The sequence below is a fragment of the Hoplias malabaricus genome, chromosome X1, assembly GCF_029633855.1.
Source record: "Hoplias malabaricus isolate fHopMal1 chromosome X1, fHopMal1.hap1, whole genome shotgun sequence".
In the NCBI taxonomy this organism is placed as follows: domain Eukaryota; kingdom Metazoa; phylum Chordata; class Actinopteri; order Characiformes; family Erythrinidae; genus Hoplias; species Hoplias malabaricus.
In genome coordinates this window covers 21718569-21742723 of record NC_089818.1, presented here as the reverse complement: position 1 = coordinate 21742723, position 24155 = coordinate 21718569, and the positions used below count along the sequence as shown (strand labels likewise).

General features: G+C 41.0%; 1 protein-coding gene across 1 annotated transcript in view; it reads right to left on the bottom strand.

Moving 5' to 3' along the window:
- Positions 1-24155, bottom strand: part of LOC136675937 (glypican-5-like) — a 211387-nt gene that overhangs the window by 119722 nt on the left and 67510 nt on the right. Inside the window, exons 4-6 of the mRNA XM_066652755.1 lie at positions 17711-17868; positions 13730-13789; positions 11827-11949 (exon numbers count right to left, since the gene is read on the bottom strand). Of these exons, the coding sequence (XP_066508852.1) occupies positions 11827-11949; positions 13730-13789; positions 17711-17868 (341 nt within the window). The remainder of the gene's footprint in view (positions 1-11826; positions 11950-13729; positions 13790-17710; positions 17869-24155) is intronic.

Below are 24155 nucleotides of genomic sequence, written 5' to 3'. Positions count from 1 at the left end.
AGGAATAAATAGCAAGCAGAGCCGGGCACTCAGACAGGGCCATTTCCATTGTAAATGACCACTTTCCATCCCTCTCCAAGGTGTGTTCCAATGATTCCGGGTTGGCTCTGGAGCCACTGTGACCTTGACCAGGTGATAATGATCAAATCCTTGAGTGTATGAGTCCAGGTTCTTTTTTTATCAATGCACTGTTGTAGATGGGTTAGACAACGTTGGACAAAACTGTTAGCCAGTCATATGTTGTCTCCAATTCCATCCTGAAAGCTGAACTCCCCCAATACACACAATGCCACAGGAGAGCACAGACCGCTCAGGTCCGTCACATCAGCCGATAGATGCCTGTGTCGGCTGGTACCATGTTGTGTAATGACACGGAGGGGGCAGGGGTCATTCCCCACTGAGCATTCTTGGCGTCGGTTGACTGAGGCATCTATATGTTGAGCCATTTCATTTTTTTAAACCATATTAGCTCCTACTTACACTGTGCAGATCTAAGACCAAACACACACACACACACAAATTCAATGAGGTATAAAAGTGCTCAGCCACAAACCATGTCATACACTGTAAAAAAAAAATCCTGTAAATTTACAGTAATTTACTGGCAGCAGTTGCAAATGAAAAATATAAGAAAATAACTTCAGAGCGTCTAAAATAAATCTCCTGACACAACTGGTAAGGGTTTTTACTTTTTAGTAGTACCACAAATTTACAATAAATGTCATTAGCCTATCTAGGAAAACTAATATTATTTCCTCATGACATTAGCCAGAAGTGACAAGCAAAGAGAAAAGCAAATGTCCTAAAATTGAACCTTGTGGGATGCCACAAGAATTTTTTTTTTTGATGAATGATTTCCCAATGTAACCAAGCACTGTCTATTCATTAATAATCTGATGTTATCATTTCTAAACCTGTGCCTGTGAGGCCTATACAGTTTTAATGTTGGCAAATAGGAATCTTGTGATCAACATAATCAAAGTTTGCCCCAAACCCAATAAGACCAAACAGAGGGGTGTTGTGCATTAGCACTAAGCCTGGGGTTATTTCAGTTTTATTATTACAGTTCAAATGAAAAACTGACTGGAAAACAATACCTACCACACATTTAACTGTTTTAAAACAATTTTTTCTAAAGCTTTCCTCTTGCGTTGCAGAATCTCACTTTTGCAACAGCAACACCAGATGCTACGATTGTATGAATTCAATATGTGCAAGCAGACACACCCAGTTCACCCACACATGTTCTCTATAGCTTTGCGCAAGCCATCCATCAGTTAATTAGGTCTAAACACAAAATTCTGTGATCACTTAAAAGCAAAACATGATTAAAATTGCTTTAACGATTTGACAAATCATGTTTCCATATTTACAACTTTATTTTTTTCCCTCTGTCTCTGAAAGGGCGTGACAAACATGGAGACTAAACATCAGACCTGTTTCTAAACATATAGCTCAGGACTGTTCAGGCAAGGAATACGTGTTTAAACGCCACTGCGAGTCTCCTGAGAGAAACAGAGGTTCGAGCCCCTCGACCTGAAGGTGAATTTCTTGTACTTCGTGGCCATTTTGACTGGAAGAAGGTGGTCTCTGACTTTTGCTGGATGGGTTATTTTCCATAGCAGTTACTGATTGTGTATAGTAGTTACTGAATAATAGATCTTAAGATGTTCCTCCCACCCCTTTCTTTTTCTCTATGTATACCACCCATAACAAGACTTTGGAATTATGGTTGGCTGATTTGTCTGATTTTTCTGATATGAGGCTTTAAGAAGTGCTCCCAGGCCTTACACTAAAAAACAAAAACTTTTCATAGAGAAGCTGAACCCCACTCCCAGACGCAGACACACACACACATTACACCCTGTACACTATGACTGCATTCCACTCTCTCTGCCTGTGGCTATCAGTCATGGAGAGCATCCTGTTGTTACAAAGGGAAGCCAGTCAACCTAGAAAACACACAGAAACTTAAACAATCTGTTTATAATTTCTGAACACATTCTGTGTAGATTCTTAAAGGAGACACTGCAGTCTGTGCAACAGAGTCTGAACACGGATGGGTCATCTTCTATCTAACGCTGGTACTCTTATCTGTACCCACACTCTTAAAGCATACACAGTGCCACAGAAGAGACTCCAGAACTGTAAAACAGTTCACACTGCCACTACTGTATATGAGACTAGGGCATGACCAATCTATCGCGTGGACAATAAATCGGCTGATATTAACAAATTCAAGATTTTAGCTTTTTTTTCTAATATTGACATCAGACAATGTGTATGTGGCACAAGCCTCTGCAGGGTGAGGAAACGAGGCTGGGAAGAAGCAATAACTTCGACCCAGGGTTGGGAATATTTGAGGCCAACCGCTGAGTCGCAGAGATTGAGGCGGGCCACTGCCACATGACTCTAGTTGCTCAATTTGGCTCTGATTACCTGTCTTTAATTAATATCAGGAGAGGAATGGGTGGGGTGGGGCACAAGAAACACTCATCCATTCGCTCACACACACACCTACAGAACGTTTCACACACCTGGTCCACCCACCAATGTGTGTTTTTAGAAAGTGGAGAACTGAAACTCTAACCATTCGCACTTCACTAGTAAGAGTTAAAAAGTACTCAGTAAAGTACAGTTAAGCAACGCCTCCCCAGCACAAACCTGTCTGTTTCATTCTTTAGATTGTGCACAAAAAGAAAGAAAATAAATAAATGCCACACAAACCAGAGGGTTTCAGAGGTGATAACCGCACTAGCCAAAGTCCTACTCTCTCTGTTCCCTTCTCCTCACCGTGTAGATGTATGATCAGCTAATCATGCGCAGTGTCAGTGTTCCGTGACCTGCTTCAACAGGAGAGGTTCTGTCAATTAGAGATAAGACGAGAAGACCGTGATTAACGGAGAAAACTCAGCTCCACGTGTTCCACTCCAGAAAACAGAGAAAGTCCTCACTCTAACTGTAAACGTGAGAGAAATAAGAGACAGTAGACGAGTGAAAGAGAAAATAAAAATGATGAGCAAGAAAAAGAAAGAGACATGAAGAGAGGACACAGTCCTAATGTTGTTTTGTCAAAACAGACTAATTCAATACATTTGTTGGAACCCAGCTGAGAGAGAGAGAGAGAGAGAGAGAGAGAGAGAGAGAGAAAGAACTGGAAGATTGAGTAAAGTCATGGCCTTTCTGAAGCCCCCTGGCCTGTGGTGCTGCTGGATCTGAGGTGTGGTTAAGGGGCTGTTGGGATAAAGAATGCCCCATTGTGGGCATCTCTCTCTGGGAAGTCCTGCTCAGGCTGGCTCCCCTACTGCCTGGAGCAGGAACAAAGGGCCTCCTATGAGCTGTGTGTGGGAAACAGAGGAAGGGAGAGAGAGAGAAAGAGAGGAAGAGAATCCCTACGCCCAGCCTGGGAATGCAGCCTCCAAACACACCGGAGCGAGAGTCACACACACTCTCATCAATCTCGCTTTGGGAGTGTAAGTCCACGCTCAGAGGAACATGTAGATAATTGGTACTTGGCTCCTGTTGTCTATTATAGCTAGCAGTAGTGGTTAGAACTGGGAGCGAACAGCAGCAGTAGTTAGTTCTCTATGGTGGTCAAAACTGACTTGAAACGTAAAGCTCCACCCAGGCCTTCAACTGCTCTGTAAGTAAGTCCTGGTGAATGCTTTTAGCAAAAGTACAACACTGTTGTGTATATCCAGAAATGAGGACAACCATTGGCTCATGAGCACTCTGAATACAATCCTCCTGGTTCACTGGGGTTCTCGGGTTAGTGGAAGGAAACTAGAGCAACAACCAGGGGAACACCCACGCGGACACAGGGAGAACACACCAAACTCCTCACAGACAGTGACCCAAGATGGGAACTGAACCCAAGACCCCAGTGCACCTGCAGTGTTAATGTGGGATGCTGGGGTGTCCAGGGTGTGCTAGGTGTGCAGCTGCTTTGCGCCCTGTGCTTCCAAGTGGCCTCTGGATGAAGCAGCTACACTTTGTGAATGAACGAGTGTCTGTGTGTAACATTAGACAGTTCATCAGATTTTTACTGGCCCTGATTTGTTTAATATGCTGCATCCAGAGCAAAAATATACCCCGACTCTGGTTCTTTCAGCCTAGCTTTCGCTGTTCTCTTCTCTTCTGTAACGACATGGAAACAGCTGCATGTGGCACAGCGGAATGTGATGAGAATAAGTGGAAGTGTGCTGTTAGATGTGTGTTTTTGATGGATACTCAGATGTCCTTGTGAATGTGGCCTAACACCAATGAACACTGAACACAGTGTTCATTCAGCGCAGAGCAGTGCATCAATCACAAGGAGCAAGGGTGAAATCACAGTGACAGATTCACTCATCTCGCTGTGCTGTGGTATGTGCGCTATACTGCCCTAATCCATTTAAACAGAGAGAGAGAGAGAGAGAGAGAGAGAGAGAGAGAGAGAGAGAGAGAGAAAGAGAGGGGGGGGAGGAGAGAAAGAGAGAGAGAAAGAGGGAGAGAGAGAGCGAGAGAGAGAAAGAGAGAGGAAGGGAGAGAGAGAGAGGGGGGAGAGGAGGAGGAGAGAGAGAGTGAGAGCACACAGGGGAGATGGGGAGGGGTGAGAGAAAGAGAATGTGATGTGGAGAGTTGCAGTGATAGAAAGGAGAGAGAAATAGACGGAAGAGGGGGAGAGAGAGAGAGAAGGGAGAGGGAGAGAGACAGAGAGAGAGAGAGAGAGAGAGAGAGCAAGAGAGAAAGTGAGAGAGCGCAAGAGAGAGAGAGAGAGAGAGAGAGAGAGAGAGAGTGAGAGAGAGAGAGCGCACAGGGAAGATGGGAAGGGGTGAGAGAGAAAGAGAATGTGATGGGAAGAGATACAGAGTGATAGAAAGGAGAGAGAAATAGACAGAAGAAGAAGAGGGGGAGTGGGGGGAGGCTGAGTGATAGAATGATAGAAGGATGGAAAAAATAAAGAGAGGGAGAGAAATGTATTGCAGGAAATGAAAAGAGACAAAAAGGAAGAAAAAAGAAAAGAGAAGAGAGAGGGAGAGAAATAAATTTTAAAAATGGAGGGATAAGAATGGAGGGAGGGAAAAAGAAAGAAAAGAGTCATCAAGAGAGGGTGTGAGGGAGAGATGCAGAATTTGAAGAGAAGCTGAGAGAAAGAGAGAGAAGAGAGAGGCATAGAATGAGAAATAAAGATAAAAAAAGAGAAAAATAGAAGTTACAGGTGGAGAAATAAATAAAAGAAATAGAGAGGAAAAAAGGAAAGAGAAAAGAGCAGAGGGAGTGAGGGAGACATGCAGAGTGATAAAAAAGAAGAGAAAGAGAGACAGAAAATGATAAATAAAAAGGAGAAAAAAGAAGGGAGAAAGACAGAAAAGACAGAGAGAGTGGGAGAGAGAAATGAAGTAAAAGAAACGGAAGGAGAAAAGAAAAACAGAAAGAAAGGCAGGCAGAAAGAGGGGGGGGGGTTGTATGTGTACATGCACTTTAAAAGTGTCACATGTGAATGCATGTTCCACAGACAAGCTGACACACACACACACACACACACACACACACACACTTACTTCAAAGCATACAGTGGGGGTGTTTAAATTCTCCATTCATGTCCAGTATCTGTTTTCAGGGCACTTCTAGAAATACGAGACCAAAGCTGTAAAACTGCGTGGGTGTGAATGTGGTTTGGGAGCAAAGGCCATGTTTCATCTGGACACACGGTCACTCTCTGGCTGTGGTTTACAGCCTAAATGCCCACTGTGTTCTCTGCTGCTGACGTTTGATTCATGAGATTTAGTTAGGGCTCCAGTAAACCTGGACCTTCTCGGGACACAGTGGTGACGCTGCATATAATGTTATGTCCCTTGTCTAAAGTAAATATATATTTTCATATAAATTACCGTGGGACAATCAATAAGAAATGACAGGGGCAGCCATTTGTAATAAATTCCTACCACGGTTTTCCCAATTTCACTGGATATTGTGGGAGATGCTGTTTTACCGGAGGCTCGCAGCGGTGACAAATGTGACCCTTCAGAGTTTAAGTTACTGTTAATTTCACTTCTAAAAGTGAACTTTCTGAAGATGTGTTGTTGTGTTTTTGATGGAGAGCATTAATATTGTACTGCTACTGAGACCATGGATAAATAGACCAAGGTTTCTCCTGTAGCTGACACTTGACGGCCGAACTGAAATTGATCCAATCGGTGGTGAGTCTATTGAGAGACAACAGCTATGTAACTTTGAGGGAAAGATCTATTCATTCATCCACCTTCTGTAACCGATTCGTCCTGTTCTCAAGGCTGGAATACAGCCCAAAGACGGGGGCAACTCGATCACAGGGCATCACCCACTCACACCCGGGGATGGTTACACACAGCCAATCCACCTACCACCTTCTGTGTGCTTTGATTGTAGGAGGAAACCCATACAGAACACAACAAACTCCCCACAGGAGGATCACACCCAGGACCCCCGCAGCCCAGGATCTGAAACCATGTTCCTACTTGTTCCTACGGCTTATCAATTAATAAATAATTAAACACCACATCAACAGAAGGAAATGAACTTTGGAAATTACCTTTGTCCACGTTAAAATTCCAGTGTGGATACATTTAAAAATAAATGTATATAAAAAATAACTTGAACGCTGTAGGAACAGATTAAAGATTAATAAAGGGGATGGAATCTAAGGATTAACAAATTACGGCATTAATTTTTCCAATTGTAGCCTGTCTCTACAGCGCTCTATAGATTTCTGAATGTTTTACTGCGTTTATCAACGTGCGTGATCGTTCCCAAAGGCATGGTCATCCATTACGGCCATTACGGTTTGTTGTGGGCACCTTTCGTATTATTCCACCCCACCACTCTCATGTAGCTGTGACTTCCTACAAAAAAAGTAGTCCCTCAAAAAACTACATATAAATAAATCCCAGAGAGATGGATGTACACATGCCACGTCTGGGAGTGCACGGCATTAGCAGCCGATATTTAGTGCTATATTTCCCAGAAAATATTTACATGGCAAGACTCCAGATCTCTTGTGATTTTATGAACATATGAAAGCGATCTGGTCCACTGCAGTCGGTTGGCAGCCGTTTTTCTGAGAATGGCTGTCAGGAGGTTAATCAGCCTCATTTGTAACAGCTCAAAATCTGAAGCTGCATCTTTGGCCGTTCCCTGGCTCAGGGTGAAATGCCTTTATCAGAAATCACACAATTTATGCTCCATTCATGCAGCTAAAAAGGCCATTTTAGAAATTGCTCTTGAAGCGAGGGTGTGGACACAGTCATGGTCAATTACATTCTTTCACATAGTACTTTACTGTGGTTTCAGGTTTTTAACAGTAAAGAATAACTATATATGAGATATATACACACACACACACACACACACAAGCAGGTGTTAGTGACTTGAAGACAGCTATACAATATTCTACATCATTTAGAACAAGTGTGTGTGTGTGCATGCAAATGTGTGTGTGTGTGTGTAGCTTCACTCCAGCTCCAGAGGGCAGGGCCCTGCACTATGAGCTTCTGAATGCCGCACATTTTTATCTGCTTATGACGAGCCATTTGTTTACCATCCACACATCTGGAACAGACACAGCGTGGGGGGCAGAGAGGGGGAAAAAAGAAAGAGCGAGAGTAAGAGTCAAAAAGAGGAGGACATGAGAGGAGAGACAGAGGGAAACAATAGAATAGAAAAGAGAGAAGATGGAAAGAGAGAGAGACAAAAAAGAATGTGAAAGAGGAAAGAAGGAGAGGGAGGAGGAGGAGGGATTGTTATTTTTCTCCTTTCTTTCTGTTTTGTTTGTTGTCCCCATATTTAATATAAGTTTATTTTCCTCTCATCACACCCTTGTCCCACTTGACTCTAGAGTGTGTATTTTCTTTACCTGTCACTGTCTCACAAGTCTCTGTCTGTATCTGTTATGTGTTGGGCTCAAACACACACACACACCCCTTGTATCCATGGTGAACAGCCGAAATCTACAATGGTGGGGAAACCCTGATCTATCTGATTTGTTTACGTTTAACATCTTTTAAGGTGGAACGCTGTGTTTGAGGGGAAAAAAAAAAAACCAAAAAAAAACAACTGTATGCAGCTGAAGCTGATCTCGTCTAAGTTTTAGTCACTTTTTGAACTACCACAGAAACTCACTTGTGACTCAAGTTGTTTAGATTTGTAGCACTTTCCGTAATGCAGTTATCCGTCTCCCTGAGTTTGGAGAGATTTCCACTTTAACTGATGAGAAACAGCACAAATAAGTCAATAATACCCACATGTGGAGCAGGAGTAGAACAACATCCTGATCTGGGTTTGTGCTTTTCAATGTTTGCTGTTTTCTCCAGAGAAAGCCTAGCATAATGGACTGAGACACTTTGTTTTTTTTTTTTTGTTTTTTTTTTAACTAATTTACAGACACTGGGACTTCACAAACACATTAGACCAGTTCAGACTGTACAAACATACAGGAGAGCAGCAAATGGTGAGGAAATGCCTTCAGGATTTTATAAAAAATGATAAAATGTTCAAGACCTTCACCATGAACATCACCTTTAAGGGGATATTACATAGACGTCCATTCATTTTGTGGAGATTTAAACTGACTTTAATCGTAACTACACTACTACCCTCACTTTATCATCATCTCCCAGCAAATAACTGATTATTTTTTTCTTATTTTTGTTTTTACATCCTCTGTATATATATGTAAAAGCAACCTTGAGTGTGAGAAAGGTTTTATATAAATTAAACTTATTATTATTATTATTATTATCATCACTAAACGTAACACAAACCCTAAACCAGAACGTTAACACCTTTGCATTAAAATGTAATGACGTATGTCACCATAAAAACAACAGTTGTTCTAAGAATATTTTCCTCTCTCTCACACACACACACACACACACACACACACACACACACACACACACACACACACACATACTCACGCTGCACAGAACCCAATTTTGTGTCCTCTCGAGAACATGAGAACATACAGATCGGAATTCCTCTATTACCAACACACACCCACTCGCATATATTTCAAGCAGAGAGACAAATCATTATCAGGGGAGTGGTTTAAAGAAACAAAAAAAACTTTACTTCTGTGACTCACAATTGGAACAAAATAACGAAGCCAAATTAATTTGAAAGCCTCTGTATTAATGAGTACGGAGCTGCATGACCACACCCTCACTCTCTTGGTTTCTGTGCATCATCAACCAATTCATTTATTCATTCATTACCAAGAACTGTATCTGAAACTGTATCTAATAGGGGTCATCAAAGAGAGCTAACAAGGGGCCAAATGTTCCTGAGTAGATACTCTGGTTTTTCTCCAACAGCAATAAAGATACGCACTGATGTAAAGGCTAATAAATACAGACAGGATACTCAGTTTCATTGCAGAAATATTAACAATCTGGCTTCCTTCTACATTACACAGCAGGAAGAAAAATACAATCATTCAAACCACCCAGCTGCAGGAGTAATTAAAAATCAAATAAAAATAAAGAGGGGTTTTCCTGGAACACTATATTCTTTGAACTATTATGGCACCATTTTGTTTTCCATTTATTTATTATAATTTTCTTTTAAGACAAATGTCCCCATCAATAAAGTCTTTAAGGTTAACAGCTGTGATGTTAAAATGTTTGGTTAGACTTATTTCACAGTAACTGCAGTGACACTGACGTGGTGGTGGTGGTGTGTTAGTGTGTGTTGCTCTGGTACTGAGTGGATCAGACAAAGCAGTGCCGCTTGAGTTTTTAATGAATAGATTTCAAGTCAGAGAGAGTAGCTCATCTGAGGCTGTGCAGGATCATTCACCACCCACGTTGGATCCCAGTGCTCTGTGGTGGTCAAATGGGGGTTCCTGGCCATTGGGGGAAAAGTGGGCTAAGAAAGTATGCAGAGCAACATATGTACTAAAAGTCTGTAAATGTAGAACTACAAAATGAATATATGTGGTCAGTGAGGTTGATAAAAAAAAGACAATGAGACCAGCATTTCAAATTAGTCCCCCCCTCAACTCCACACTCCACCCTGTTGTTTCAGTAACAGCCTCTAGGCTTCTGGAAAAGCTCACCACTAGATGTTGGAGCACTGGGAGGATAGTGAGGTCAGAAAGTGGTGTTCGTTGATTAGTTCTGAATCTCAACCTCCACTCCAACTCATTGCATAAGTATTAGATGGAGCTTCATCATTCCAGAAAACTCACTCTCACTCCTCCACAGCCCTTTAAACTGAGAACATTATGGGAAGATTATTTGTGATGACTTAAGTGTTAACCGCTTTAGCCTCGTAGCTCCAGGGCAAGACTGAGGAAGCAAACCTTGGACAACAAACACGCCTTGGCTGATCCACTACATTTTGCCGTGAGGGGCTTTGTTTTCACACTATTCTAAAGAATTGTTTAAAATGGTATACATCCACGTCTATAACACCACGACAGGCAAATCTGAGGACTCCCACCCAGAGTTTATCAACCTTTTCTCTTAAGACCGACCACAGTTGTGCTTCAGTGTAAAAATCCTATGTAAATACTGAGGAGTATAATGCTTATGTGACGTCATATACAATTACATTAAGCTAATGCACTGAAATATATATATAGGTAAGCACAATAAAAATATTGCTCTACATTCAAAGGCAACGATGGCAACTGTTTGCGCCAAGATTTGCGAGGGTTGCCATGGAAATTGGCTGTAAACCCGGGATGGCTTCAGAAGAGATGGGGACGGAAAGAGATGGTGTGAGAGACAGGGACGGATAGTGAAAGTGTTTTTATAATTGCTGAGTGATTTTTAAGAAGCAGAGCCAGGGAGAGAGAGAGAGAGAGAGAGAGAGAGAGAGAGAGAGAGAGAGAGAGAGAGAGTGATGACAGAGAAAGGCCCACACACAAAAGAAAAGAAAAATGCTGCAACGAAGCAAACACAGTCAGAGCGAGAAAGAGAGAGAGAGAGAGAGAGAGCGAGAAAGAAAGAGAGAGAGAGAGATAGAGAGAGAGTCAGTTAGAGGAAGAGGCAAAGTGAGGACATATGTTCTCCCGAAGCCATTTCCAATTGCGAACGTTCAATCATTTGATCAAAAGACGCACTCGAAAATGTTTTATCACCGATGCATATCCGTGCCATCAAAATTCAAACCCCAAACCATTCCGCTTCCCACAATGCTGCGAACAGCGGCCGTGCAGAAACCTACAGATTAGAACCAGACTTCAAACTTTTAAGCTAAACATCTCCAGCAGAGAGCCAACAGAAGTCATTATAAGGCGATTAGCAGTGAGACTCCAGGCCGCAGAGGTAATTCTCTCATAATGGACACGGTTCCTCGCTGCATTCCTGTGTTCTATCTGTAATCCACTGAGCGAAACAGTCCATCTCGTCCTTCCAAGAGCAAGAGTAGACAAAACAAACTCCCCGGAACACATGCACGCACAGAGACATCCTCTCATGCCTCGAATCCCCGCCTGTCAAAAGCCTGGGGACACCTTACTTCATTGAAGAAACATTAGGTAGCATTTTTAGCTTATGTTTACAGCTTCAAAGTCATCGTGATGATTCACTGACCTCTAATAAGGAGAACAGGACCTCCGTCATTGCTCAGCAGGGCTCAGAAACTGCACTGTGTAACTTATGGAGGAGGGTAGGAAACCACCATCCCCGCAAATCTAGTGAGAGCCCAGCAAATATACCTAATCTTACCTAGTGTTCCCAGGGTTCCGTGACTGCCCGCCTCATAGACTCCATATGGCCTGCCTACTAACAGAAACCTTCTACAAAAAAACAAACAGGAAGGAAGTGTCATGTGTGGCTCTAACGAAACCCACTGGCTCACCTCTCCACCACGTCGTCTCCACTCCAGCAGGACAACTCGTCCCGCAGCACTTCTCCCTCACATAGCATCTCCGGCAGCGCCGCAAAGAAAGACTTATAGCGTGCAATATACTTCATGAACCCCCTAAAAGGAAAAAACACAGACAGAAAATGAGGTGAAGGACAAACGATATTAAAGACAACCTGAGCATCTGGTGGCGTTCCCCTACATAAACCTTAATGAGGTCAGGTGCTGATGTTGGATTATTTATTAGTACTGGGTAACAAATGCCATTCCAGCTTGTCAAAAAGGTGTGGAGTAGGGTTTCATCACTCCAGAAAATACAGTTCCACGGTTTGGGGCTTCATATCCCTCTAGACAACAGCTAGCATTGAGCATGGTGGCTTTTAAACACATGGAGCTGTGTTATAGCATCCCAAATGGATATCGTAAAAGCTGAGTGGGCCTGGCAAGTACTTGGCAAGGATGGAAGACCTCTTTAGGATGCTTGGGGGACTGCTGGAGGTAACATTGGTGGGGCCTATGTCTGTGGTCTGTGTGGATCCTTGTACAAATCTATTTTCCTTTGGAAACAAATGTAGGACATAGGTGCTAACCACGAGTGAGCCCTTACTATATATGTATACTTTTCCCAAGTATCATTTATGCAGCAAGTGTACTAATACTAATGTACTAGTATTTGTTACAATGTCAATACATTTTACGAATAACTCAGCCCTATTTTTAGTTTATAAAAGTATATTTAAGTACTTAATTTAGGTGTAAAAGTAGCAAACCTGGAGCACACCGCTAGCTTACATTAAGTTTTATTTGTACTGCAACATTACTAAACTAATACAAGTATAATTTACTAGTTACATACTTCTATCCCATTTAAATTTGTAATGAATTATATAAATTAAGCCTGTTACAATACTCTTAAACCCAAGCTTGTATCATGATAAAACATACATATTTTATTAAAGGACCAGTATTCCTAAATAATCTACAGTAATATAATTTGGTGATAATGATATAATATGGAAACCCACAAAAAAAAAAAAAACTCAAAAAGCCTGAAAAAAACATTTCTTAAACCTAAAACTAACCCAAATACTAAACTTAATCTGACAATTTAACTGTAGAGTCCAGAAAGTGTTTTGTATGTTTACAATTAACAAAAAACTCTGCTGTCCTCAAGGGTCTTCTTTGGGTAAATAATAGAGTTTGGATATATTCAGTGAAACGGCGCCCCCAGTGGATGGGGGCTCAGTGACCATACATTAACTGCAAGTTATGATGAAGCAACGTGTCCAAAACCTACAGATGACCATGTGTTAGTACGTATGATCCTTTAGTAGTTTATTTACTACTAGTTTTAGATGTGAAAGCTTCTAGAATTTAAATCAAATCTTATAAGAATATGTTCAATAAAATCTGAAAAATAAAGAACAACTTACATGACTGTTGGTTTATACTTTCCCAACAAAAAGTGCCTCTCCAACAAACGCTTAAGTGCCAGGCAAGTATACTTAAGTATAACTGTGTTTAGTATATTACTCATAAGTGCATAAAAAAATAACTAAAATGTACTGTACTACTTTTTTTAGTTTAAAAGAGGAATTCATACAGCACACTTGATTACTTTGTAAGGGAGCCCTTTAAAGCTCCCTGCGCATTTCCTCAAAAAGAGAATGAGTGATAACCCAATGTTTCGGATAAGTCTGCCTCTGTGGTCACTTCTGACCTCCCAGTAGTGGAACAACTGAGGAAGAAATCTCATTACTGTTCATTAGAGAAGACCAAATACAACCACATACAGGCTGATTACACAAGTGCATACATGAGGCATTTAACACAACACGTCAAAGAACGTGTTTTTATTGTTTGTTGTGTGTAAGTGTGCATGTGAACTCATGCTTACCGAGCAATCTGTTTCAGAGTTCTATCTTTGTTGCTCTTGTTTGGTTTCACATGGACTGAGCTGAGAACCATCATATGCCCCCACACAAGGTTATGGGACAGTCCAAGGGAGGAGGCAAGCAGGAAGACAAACAGTTGGGAGAAACCAAATGTTTACAAAATGGAGGGGGGAAACAAGGGAAAGGGAGAGAAAAGTCATTATCTTGAAGGAAAATTCAGACGTGCACATGCAAAACCATACCACATGTTAAACCATACCATACAAGTAGAATACCCATGCTGAGCATCTCAGGGAACAGACAAAATAAGATTCAACAATGGATTTTTCCATGCTTCACCCACAAATGTGTTCTGATTTGTGCAACATGTCGCTGGGGCTGTGGTTTGTGCTTTCTGTCAAAATACCACAAGGATCAAATAACACAGTCCCTCCCTAACCAGTCCTGTTCACAAAGACTGGTCTCAACACCTGTTCCTTTAAATGAAAAGGAGCTACAGCTCAGTTCAGAGCGAGAGTCCAGGACTGAGGAGCCAGGTGCAGAAACTCTGGTTTTCAGCTGTTTTGACCTTGTTCTCTTTCTTGATTTGTTCTTGTTTCAGCCGTATTTCATGTCTCGCTTGTGTTCGTTTTGCTAGTTAACCTCGTCTTTCCGCTGTCACATATACGTGGGTCCAGCGCTTTGCTCAGAGAGACTCAGACGAGGATGCACTCTGATTAAGATACAGCACAAAATCAGAAAGAATGAATATAGTAGAATTTCTTATCAGTTTTGTAAAGATATTTGACAACACTTTGCCTGTCCAACCTCGCATGTGCTGCTTTGAAAGAACACATTTGTAGGCAGAGCATGGATCAGCCACTTTTCCTGTATTGTGTTCTACTGTATTCAGCTCCAAATGATAATTCCTACCAAACCTGACTTTTATGGAAAATTCAAAAAAGCCAACTGTGAACTCTGGAGAATAATGTCATCAATGTGTGCCAAACAGTTTTCTCACTGGCTTCTGCTCAGAGGGACAGAAAAGCCAGACAGGAAGTGCCTCCTCCATCTCCTTCTAATGCTTTCATTCAGATTGCCAACGGGCACTGCCCTCTGTGCCAACCATAACACTCTGTCTGCCAGCTCTGCGGGATATGGATCTGTAGCACTGCTGCTCCAGTATAGGGGTCCACGCTGTGTGTGTGTTTGTTATGTGTGTGTGTAAGGTGTTAAAAACCCTCATAACATTTGTATATAGTATATCTTTTAGTGCAGCTCACTTTCTATCACAGGCTTAGTTTCTATTACTGATGGAGACTGCAAGTCTTGAGAGAGCAAGCAGTGTAACATTTCTTTTCCAAGTGACACAGGCATCCCTCATGGGCAAGATCACTTTCTGACCGTCCAGACCCTGTACATATAATTATGCACTTTTTAAAACGATAAATGACTAAACCTTAAACAGTTTAAAGTGGTAAAACCAAGTGACCCCAACCCAGGAGTTTAAACCAAACAGATTATCTTTAGTTAACACATTTCAACTCAACCCATTCAACTAAACCTAACACACCCACTCTTCTCAACCCAAACCAAACAGATATACTCAGCTCCACCCAAACAGTCCAGCCAATTCAACCTAAAACTGCCTTATACCAAACCTCAGCTAAACTCAGCTCCTCAGCCTTAATGCCTGGCCCACATTACAGGGTCATCGGTCCGATGTGTTCCTCAGTGGCAAAAGGTCCCCAGTCTCCTGATTTCAGGGTGAACATAAACAATTATACTCTAAGATCGTCCTGTAGTGTGGGAGGCCATAATCCAGTCTTTACTTCTCTGGTATTCTCCCAGTGCAGTCAGGGCCACCCAGATTGTGAATTGTAAATAGGAAATGTTCAATATTTATGAATCAGAATCCTGCAGTCTGGGGTAGATGCCAAAATATGAAAGGTGATGTTAACACCATGCCTTAAGAAAATGAGCTGAGCAATTTTTTTATTATTTTTATTTTATTTATTTTTTTTTTATTTATATATTTTAATTGAGAGAAATTGTAGCCTGTTCTTACAATTAAATTTGATGACATCCACAAATAAATATATGTAAAAAAGGACATTTATTTTTATTTTTTTTTATTTTATTTTATTTATTTATTTATTTATTTATTCATTATTTATTTTTAACATGTAGCGTGTTCATAATTTCAAAATCGATTAGGACTTTTAAACTCCTGTAGTGTGGGACCAGGCATAACCCAACTTCTAACATAAAACACACAATTGAACCCTATAAACTCAACTCATCCCAATCTAAACAACTCCCATTAATCCAAACCAACAATGATCTCTGCTCCATCATCCCTATCTACACAAGTTAACCTAAACCTACTTAATCCCATACAACCAACTCAGTTCCACTGAACACAAAACACATATCTCAAACCATCTAAACTCACCACACTTACCCTATTCCCTGCTCAACACAACAAACACCAATCTAGTTAATTCAATCCACCTACCTCGCCTTGACTAAGCAATCAACAGAACCAAACCCAGTTATCTGAACTCGGCTCATCTGGTCTGAACTATATACACACTTCACTCCACATGATCCAGATCCTCCCACACAACTCCGGTCATTACTATCTGAACGATGTCTGAAGTAACTAAGAGGGCATGTATACATCATCTTCTATAATTAATGTAAGGATTAAAGAACAGTGCACATTTCCATTTTACTAAACTTGCGATAACCCCAAACAATATTACTCAACAGCAAATATCATTCATTCATTATCTGTAACCCTTATCCAATTCAGGGCGGCGGTGGGTCCAGAGCCTACCTGGAATCATTGGGTGCAAGGCTGGAATACACCCTGGAGGGGGCGCCAGTCCTTCACAGGGCAACACAGACCAACAGCAAATAATACTGCATTAAACACCATGTACTTTAAATATTCCATCTACACTTCTAAAACATAATTGAGCATGTAATTTGTCTATTTTACACAAAACGGTGGTGCAGCAGGTAGGTGTCGCAGTCACACAGCTCCGGGGACCTGGAGGTTGTGGGTTTGAGTCCTGTTCCGGGTGACTGTCTCTGAGGAGTTGGTGTGTTCTCCCTGTGTCTGCGTGGGTTTCCTCCTGGTGACTGTCTGTGAGGAGTGTGGTGTGTTCTCCCTGTGTCTGCGTGGGTTTCCTCCGGGTGACTGTCTGTGAGGAGTGTGGTGTGTTCTCCCTGTGTCTGCTTGGGTTTCCTCCGGGTGACTGTCTGTGAGGAGTGTGGTGTGTTCTCTCTGTGTCCGCGTGGGTTTCCTCTGGGTGACTGTCTGTGAGGAGTGTGGTGTGTTCTCCCTGTGTCTGCATGGGTTTCCTTCAGGTGACTGTCTGTGAGGAGTGTGGTGTGTTCTTCCTGTGTATGCGTGGGTTTCCTCCGGGTGACTGTCTGTGAGGAGTGTGGTGTGTTCTCTCTGTGTCCGCGTGGGTTTCCTCTGGGTGCTCCAGTTTCCTCCCACACTCCAAAAACACACATTGGTAGGTGGTTTGGTGACTCACAAAGTGTCCATATGTTGAGTGTGTAAGTGAAGGTGTGAGTGTGTGTCACCCCATGAAGGACTGGCACCCCCTGGGTGTGTTCCTGCTTTGGGCCCAGTGATTCCAGCTCTAGACCCACCACGACACTGAACTGGACAAGGGTTTCAGACCATGAATGAATGAATGTTCCTGCTTTTAATATTTCAAGGAACATGAACAAATGTTTCACCTGTTTAATACACATGTAAATGTTGGATCAAAATTTGTGTAACAATTATGGATGCTCCCCACCCCAACCCCAACACACACACATATGATTAGAAAAATACAAAAGCTATTTACACTGTCAAAATGTCACAAAACACAGATACGTGTAAAAGATACAATATTTAGGGGTGGTTTCATTACTCAGAGTGCATATATAGTACAAACTCTACATGTCTAAGAAAAACAGTATAAGAAATGTCTAACCTCTGCAGGTGGGACAGTTTGCCCAGCTGCTCCATGGCCGGGGCATCTGACTGGTTGGTGAAGGATGGTGGGGTATCTGTTACTGTGGGTACCGTTTTAATGGTGGTGGCCTGCACACTGTGGCTCTCTGTTATAGACTGACCGCACAATTTATCCACCTAGGAGAAAGAAAGTAAGGGAAGAAAAAACAAGAAAAGAAAAGAGGAGTGAATTATATGGATTGAGACAGAGGGATTTTTAAAGCACATTGGACTGAGATAGATTGTCTTTGGCAACCATTAGCTGAGGCTCTCTAATGGAATTGGTTCTAACTGTGCTTTAGGGTTAATCAACACACACACGCACACACACACACACACACACACACAGCAGAAAGACAACACTTTGTTCTCAAATGAAGCATATTAATAGGGACTTTGGCCCCATTTGCAGCAGTAAGAGTTTTATTCTTATGAGAGGGTTTTAGACAGATGTTGGAACATTGCTGTGAGGATTTGATGGCACTGATGTTGTACTATTTGTTCTACATCACAAAAGCCTCTCTACCTCATCCCATTGATTGGATGTAGGTCCATTACTGCAGAGTATGCAATTCCCCTGATCCACAGCCCAGTGCTGGAGGGGTTTATACCCCTGCAGCCAACACTTGGCATTAGACATAGTGACTCCCAGCTAGTTCATGTACGTCTGCTCCACAGTATACCATTTCTGACCACATTAAATTTGATCAGTATGTATTATCAGTCATGAGATATTCAGAGTCTGTAATATTTACAAAACTGTCAAACAGTTGGGCCCTACTCTGGACCTCAAGGAACTCAAAACTCAGCTTCTGAATTTGTTCATCACAAAGTACTTCATTTCCATCTCACATTTCATAAACAAGGCCCAATGCAAATGAAGCCGTCATGATGAAGCAGACTTGAAAACGTTTATAATGGTAATTACAGTTATAGCACTGACACACACACCCCCAGACTCAAATGGACTGCCTTGGCAAGCCATGAATATATGTCTTACTTTAGCACATGCACACAAACACACAGGCCTAGTGCCTGATCAATACCGTCTCATTCCACTGAAAGCTCCCTGACTCATAAATAGAGCTTCAGTCTTTCAGTCACAGCAAACACAGTGTCTCGCTTGAACACACTCGTAAACTAAAACTCAATTAGAATCAATTATTCTGCACCGATACGGAAAATGAGGGCCATTCATATTGGACTCCAGCTTCTATAGCCGTATTAGCTAATGGGAGCTCATGTGATCCCACAGAGTGGGAAGCCTTATTATGCAGCCCTCTGTTAAACACATAGACCTACATTTTTCAATTACAGACACTCATGCAGAAACGTCATCAAAGAAACGAAAGTATGTAAAAAGAATAAAACTAAAAAAGTCTGAGAATAGTAAGAGCTGGCCACTGTGAGAAAACAAATCATAAAACACTTTATACATCACCAGACCAACGAGGTCGAGTATCAGATCTCAGATAATATCAAAGCTCATGAATGAAAAGTCAAAAAAGGTTTAAATTAACTTTAGTCTCAGGTCATGAAGTGTGTGTGTGCCTTTACATACAAATGGTAGGGAACTTATGTAAACAATGTGCTTTGTGATACATTAAACCCAAATTAAAGTACAATAAAGAGCTACACTCCACACGTAAATGCTACCAAAGCAATGCAATCACTATTCTAATGTCACTGTCCAATTAAAATCATGTGTCTCAACAACTCACTGACAATCTATTTTTAAAAATATGGCCAAAGCCCTCGGGCCCCGAGTGGCTTTGCCCTTTAAAAACACACACAAACAGATTGAATTGCAAGTAGTGGAGGTTCTGGACTGCGGATAGCATCTCAGAGTCACAATAACCCTTTTTAACTTTTCCTTAAACCACAGGTGCCCTACCCTCACACACCACCTAAATATACTCCAGCCAGTGACGCTACGTCCCCAGTGGCCCAGGCACCAGCTCTGGAAGAGGAATGTTGAAAGTCATGGCATGTGCTCTTAAGATGGAATTTAAATGGAAGTTTACAATGCCATAATAATTTCAATGGCAGTCAGCAGTGGCGTTCTGATGGACAGGGAGTGTTCAGACGCGAGGCAAATCACTGGTCATTACCTGACTCTGTATTAAAGAACTTAATTATTATATCAAAGTATTTATGCCATTACTTTATTAATAGTACAATTGCCTTCCATTACAGGAGTCTTTTCTTCTGTGAAGGCATGTGAGAACATGTCAGTGAGGATTTGATAGCAGTCATCCACATGAGCTTTACTGAGGTCAAAAAAGATCTAGCTTTGGACTACGATTTTTTATTTATTTATTTATTTATTTATTTTTCCTTTAGTGTGAGGAGATTTTGTTTCAAAATAGTCTTTCTTTCTCACAGTCCTGCAACAAGGGGTAATTTTTTTCTGCACAGTGAGAGCAGTCAGGAGGGTCTAGGAGTCGGGATCAACTCCTGACCAATGATTCAGAGAGTCGGGATACTTGGAGTCGACTCAGACTTGAGTTTGCGATGCCTTTTGTAGTGCAACTTAAAACAAACAAAGCTCTAAATAATTTCTAAGTGAATCATATATTGATATAATCTGAAACTGCTGTAAACAGGGGTTTAATCCTGACTTTTTTGTTTTTGACTTTATCCATTAAAGTAAAGTTAAAAAGACACCTACAGAAATGTCTGTGATCAGTTTGTTATATCATTCAAAACTGGGAAATATGTCATTATCTATTTATCTATTACAGGATAAGAAACGGCAACCCAAATAATGAAATGTACACAAACTGAAGGTGCTTCATCACTCCAGAAAACACAGTAGCCCTGTTCAACTGTAAAGTGCTGGGAGGATTGATCTCGGTCTTGATCACACTTAGCATTGAGGGTCATATGCAGCTGCTCTAGGCCATCTCATTTCTTTTCATAATTTTCTACAGAGATGATAAAAAGCTACGTAGTGCACAATCAAACATATGTGTCCATGTCATTGACTTTTAAAAATAAGTTATTTGAACACCCTACTTTAAAGGACATTAAAGCTTCAAGCCTTATTACAGAGATCAGCACGGCTCCATCAGTGATGTTTTGAAAGCTTTAAGCCTCAGTAGGTAAAATACACCAGAAGCAATGATTGAATGTGAGTGTGTAGGGAAAATATTTCTGTCCCGATATTGTTGTGTTCTGGATAGTTTATTGACATTAGCCTCCATGGTAAATATTTTGAGGATATCTTTTTTTTTTTTCATAATAGCATGGGAACCCTATTTATTTTCTGAAAATAATCTGTGTGTGTGTGTTTTGGAGCTACATGCCGAGTCGCTATCAACATAATGTTCTTAACCCAGTCGCAATGGGAGCTTCGTCCAAAATTCCATCTCTAATTAAAAGCACCCCTACCCAGAAACTTTGGCAACTAAATTAATGTGCCTGATGCCATATGAGTCAAAATGGTTTTACTCAATTTCAAACTGAGTGAGGCTTTAAATAACTTCTGTTTTGTAGTTTAATTCAGTCCAGCAAGTCATTTGAGAGAAACCAAATCCCTTTGTTGCACTGGACTTTTGAGAAGTTCCAGCCACCAGTCATCAGTTCTGAGTTCCATTTCATGATGGAAATGATGCTGCGTTTTCAAGTTGGCACTGAAAATAATAAAGTGTGTTCTATGAGTTATCCCATTATGGGTGCAAATGAGATAAGAAAAAGTAGGGGTAATTTGAAAAATACGGCAAGAATGTTTTTCTGAAAAGCATCTTCTGCTTCTCAAGCTTTAAGTAATCACTAACATATTCAATAAATGTTGGGCTATAGAGTGGATAGCCCATAAGTCTCAGAACGCCAGAGCAATCTTCATCTTTGTTGTCTATTTCCTTTTCTCAGTAACAGTTTATTGAAGCTACAAATCCTTTCGGACTCAAAGTTGTCTTCTCATAGTAGAAGGATTTAGAAGACGACTTTCTTCAGTCTTTCAAAGAAGAATGTACTATATATCTGATGGTGAAAGTGTCTGTGATTTAAAAAAGGTCCTGCACAGTTGATAAAAGGGGCTTATTCTACCCATTTTCCACAAAATTACAAAGTTGGGGTATAATTAAATGTCTATGACCTGCTGTGGTCAAACGGCACAGCAGAGTTCTTGCCCTGTCAAATCAGAGCGACCGGTTTCAGCGCCTGTTCCTTTAAATAAGAATGAGCCAAAGATTAGTTCAGCGCGAGAGCCCAGGAGTGAGGAGCAGAATCTCAGATTTTTAGTCATTATCACTTGGTTCTCTTTTCCATTCACATTTTCACCATATTTAACCAGTACTTTTTTTAATAACTACTATTTCTCTGCACACATCATGTTTTTTTAGCTCTGTTTAACCTCATCTTTGTGATCTCACCTAAACAGGGATCCAGTCCTGTGATTGGAGATGCTCGGATGAGGAGGCAGGACAATTATAAAGTCTCTGCATTTCACAAAAATACAGCAGCCTTGTTTCACTGTTTGTGGGCTGGTAGGCTCCAGGTGATCAAATTTTTGTGCACATTCTCTGAAAAAGAAAATGTTAACTTTTAAAGCCCCTTTTTCTACACAGTTGAACTACTTTTTCATCTGTCATTTTGGAAACTGCATTGTGACATAATCCTATTTGATTTGAAAGGTTTGAAATTCATAGAAAAATGTAGCTGCCTGTATTTTAGCCTATTATTTAAAGAGGTTTCGCACTGGATACCCTTTCAGACAATATAATGCCAACACTGTTTTCCCTGGTGCATTTTTTTTTTGTTAACTCTTTTGCAAACATTAGAAAAAAAAATAATAATAAATGGAGCTTTACGTTTTGCCTTACTCCCCACCCATCTCACTGCATTAGGTGATTTCATTCGCCAAAAGAACATTAGCTCATCGCTACAAAAATGCATGACTACTTCCTTAATGTCAGTGGTATCAGCCAATATCCCTGCCTGGAAACCCAGCCCAGCACTAATCCGAACTCACATTCTTCACATGCCTTTCAAAGAAGAAATTCTGTTTACAGAGAACATGCAAAAATTTAGACAATGTTTGTTTCGTAAGAGTGGAGTCAAAAGCCTCCCCTAAGTTTTTAATTAAGGTACTGGTTATTACTTGGAAATTGTCAAGATTAATAGCAGCACTAGCAAGCATATGTTTCTGAATATCTGTACCTAGAGAATTTAGCATCTTCCAGCTAGCATTTTCTATTAGGCAGTCTGTTATTCTATGTAGACAAGCACCATTGTTAAGTTTGCTGATATGTAAAGCTGGGTATCATCAGCGTAGCAGTGGAATTGAATACCATGACTACCAAGTACTGTACCTTGTGGAAGCATATATAGGTTGAATAGTAGAGGGCTAAGGACTGACCCTTGTGGAACAAATTTTACAAAAGTAGGATAATAGGATCTGAACCTAGAGAGGGCCTCCTAGATGTTCCAGCTTATGAAGTAACATTGCATGATCTTTGATACAAAAATCTGCACTCAAATCAAGCAGGACCAGGATAGAGATACAGCATTTATCAAGTAAAAGGTGTAGTAAATGGTTAGTCTTGTTAGAGCTGTTTTGTTGCTGTGATTTGGTCTAGGTCCTGACTGGTCCTGTCCATAAAATATAATATGAAAATGAAACTGCATGAGCACATTTCAAAATATAAACTGAATTTCACCTGTGCCCTTTATCAAATGATACACAACACAGGGCCAATCAGAACAGAGCTCATTTAGGTGCGAGTCTTAAAGGAACAGGAAGATATAAGGAATAAGATCAGCAGAAAAATGGTCAGATGACAATGAGTGATGATTGTTTTTGTTAGAAATATATTAGAAGTGGACCTCAGGGAACATAATAAAACATGACAAAAATGTTAGGCACAGGCCCTTTAATACAAACGCCTGCGGTAGAACATGCCTCTGGTTCTTAGCCAGCGGAAAAAAAAAGGCAAAAGAGACATGGATGTTTAAGAAAGAAAGATCCATGAGGGAGAAAAGAAAGCAGTCAACTGCTGGCCTCTGAGAGAAATATGGCTCTCCAAACTCAAAACATCTGAGAGAAGAAAACATGAGAAGCATGGAGGGTGCTGTGAGGGGAGATTTTGGAGGGGAATGAAATGAACAATAAAGAAGGATAAATGCATTTGAGATGCTGCAGGTCGACAGGAGACGGGCCTAGCTTCAGTTTTCTGATGACAGCTTGAAGGACGAGATCAAACAAAAAATGAAATACACTTCATTCCACACTTCAGCCACAACTCACTTATCCAGCAGTAAAATCAGGAGCTTGAAACATGAAGTGTGGATGTAACGTATGGTTTAAGTGTTTGCACAAAACCCATTTCCAGAAAAATTGGGACGCTGTGCAAAATGTAAGTAAAGACAAATCATTAAAACATAATAGCTCATTCAAAGAACGTGCCACTGGCATAAAATTC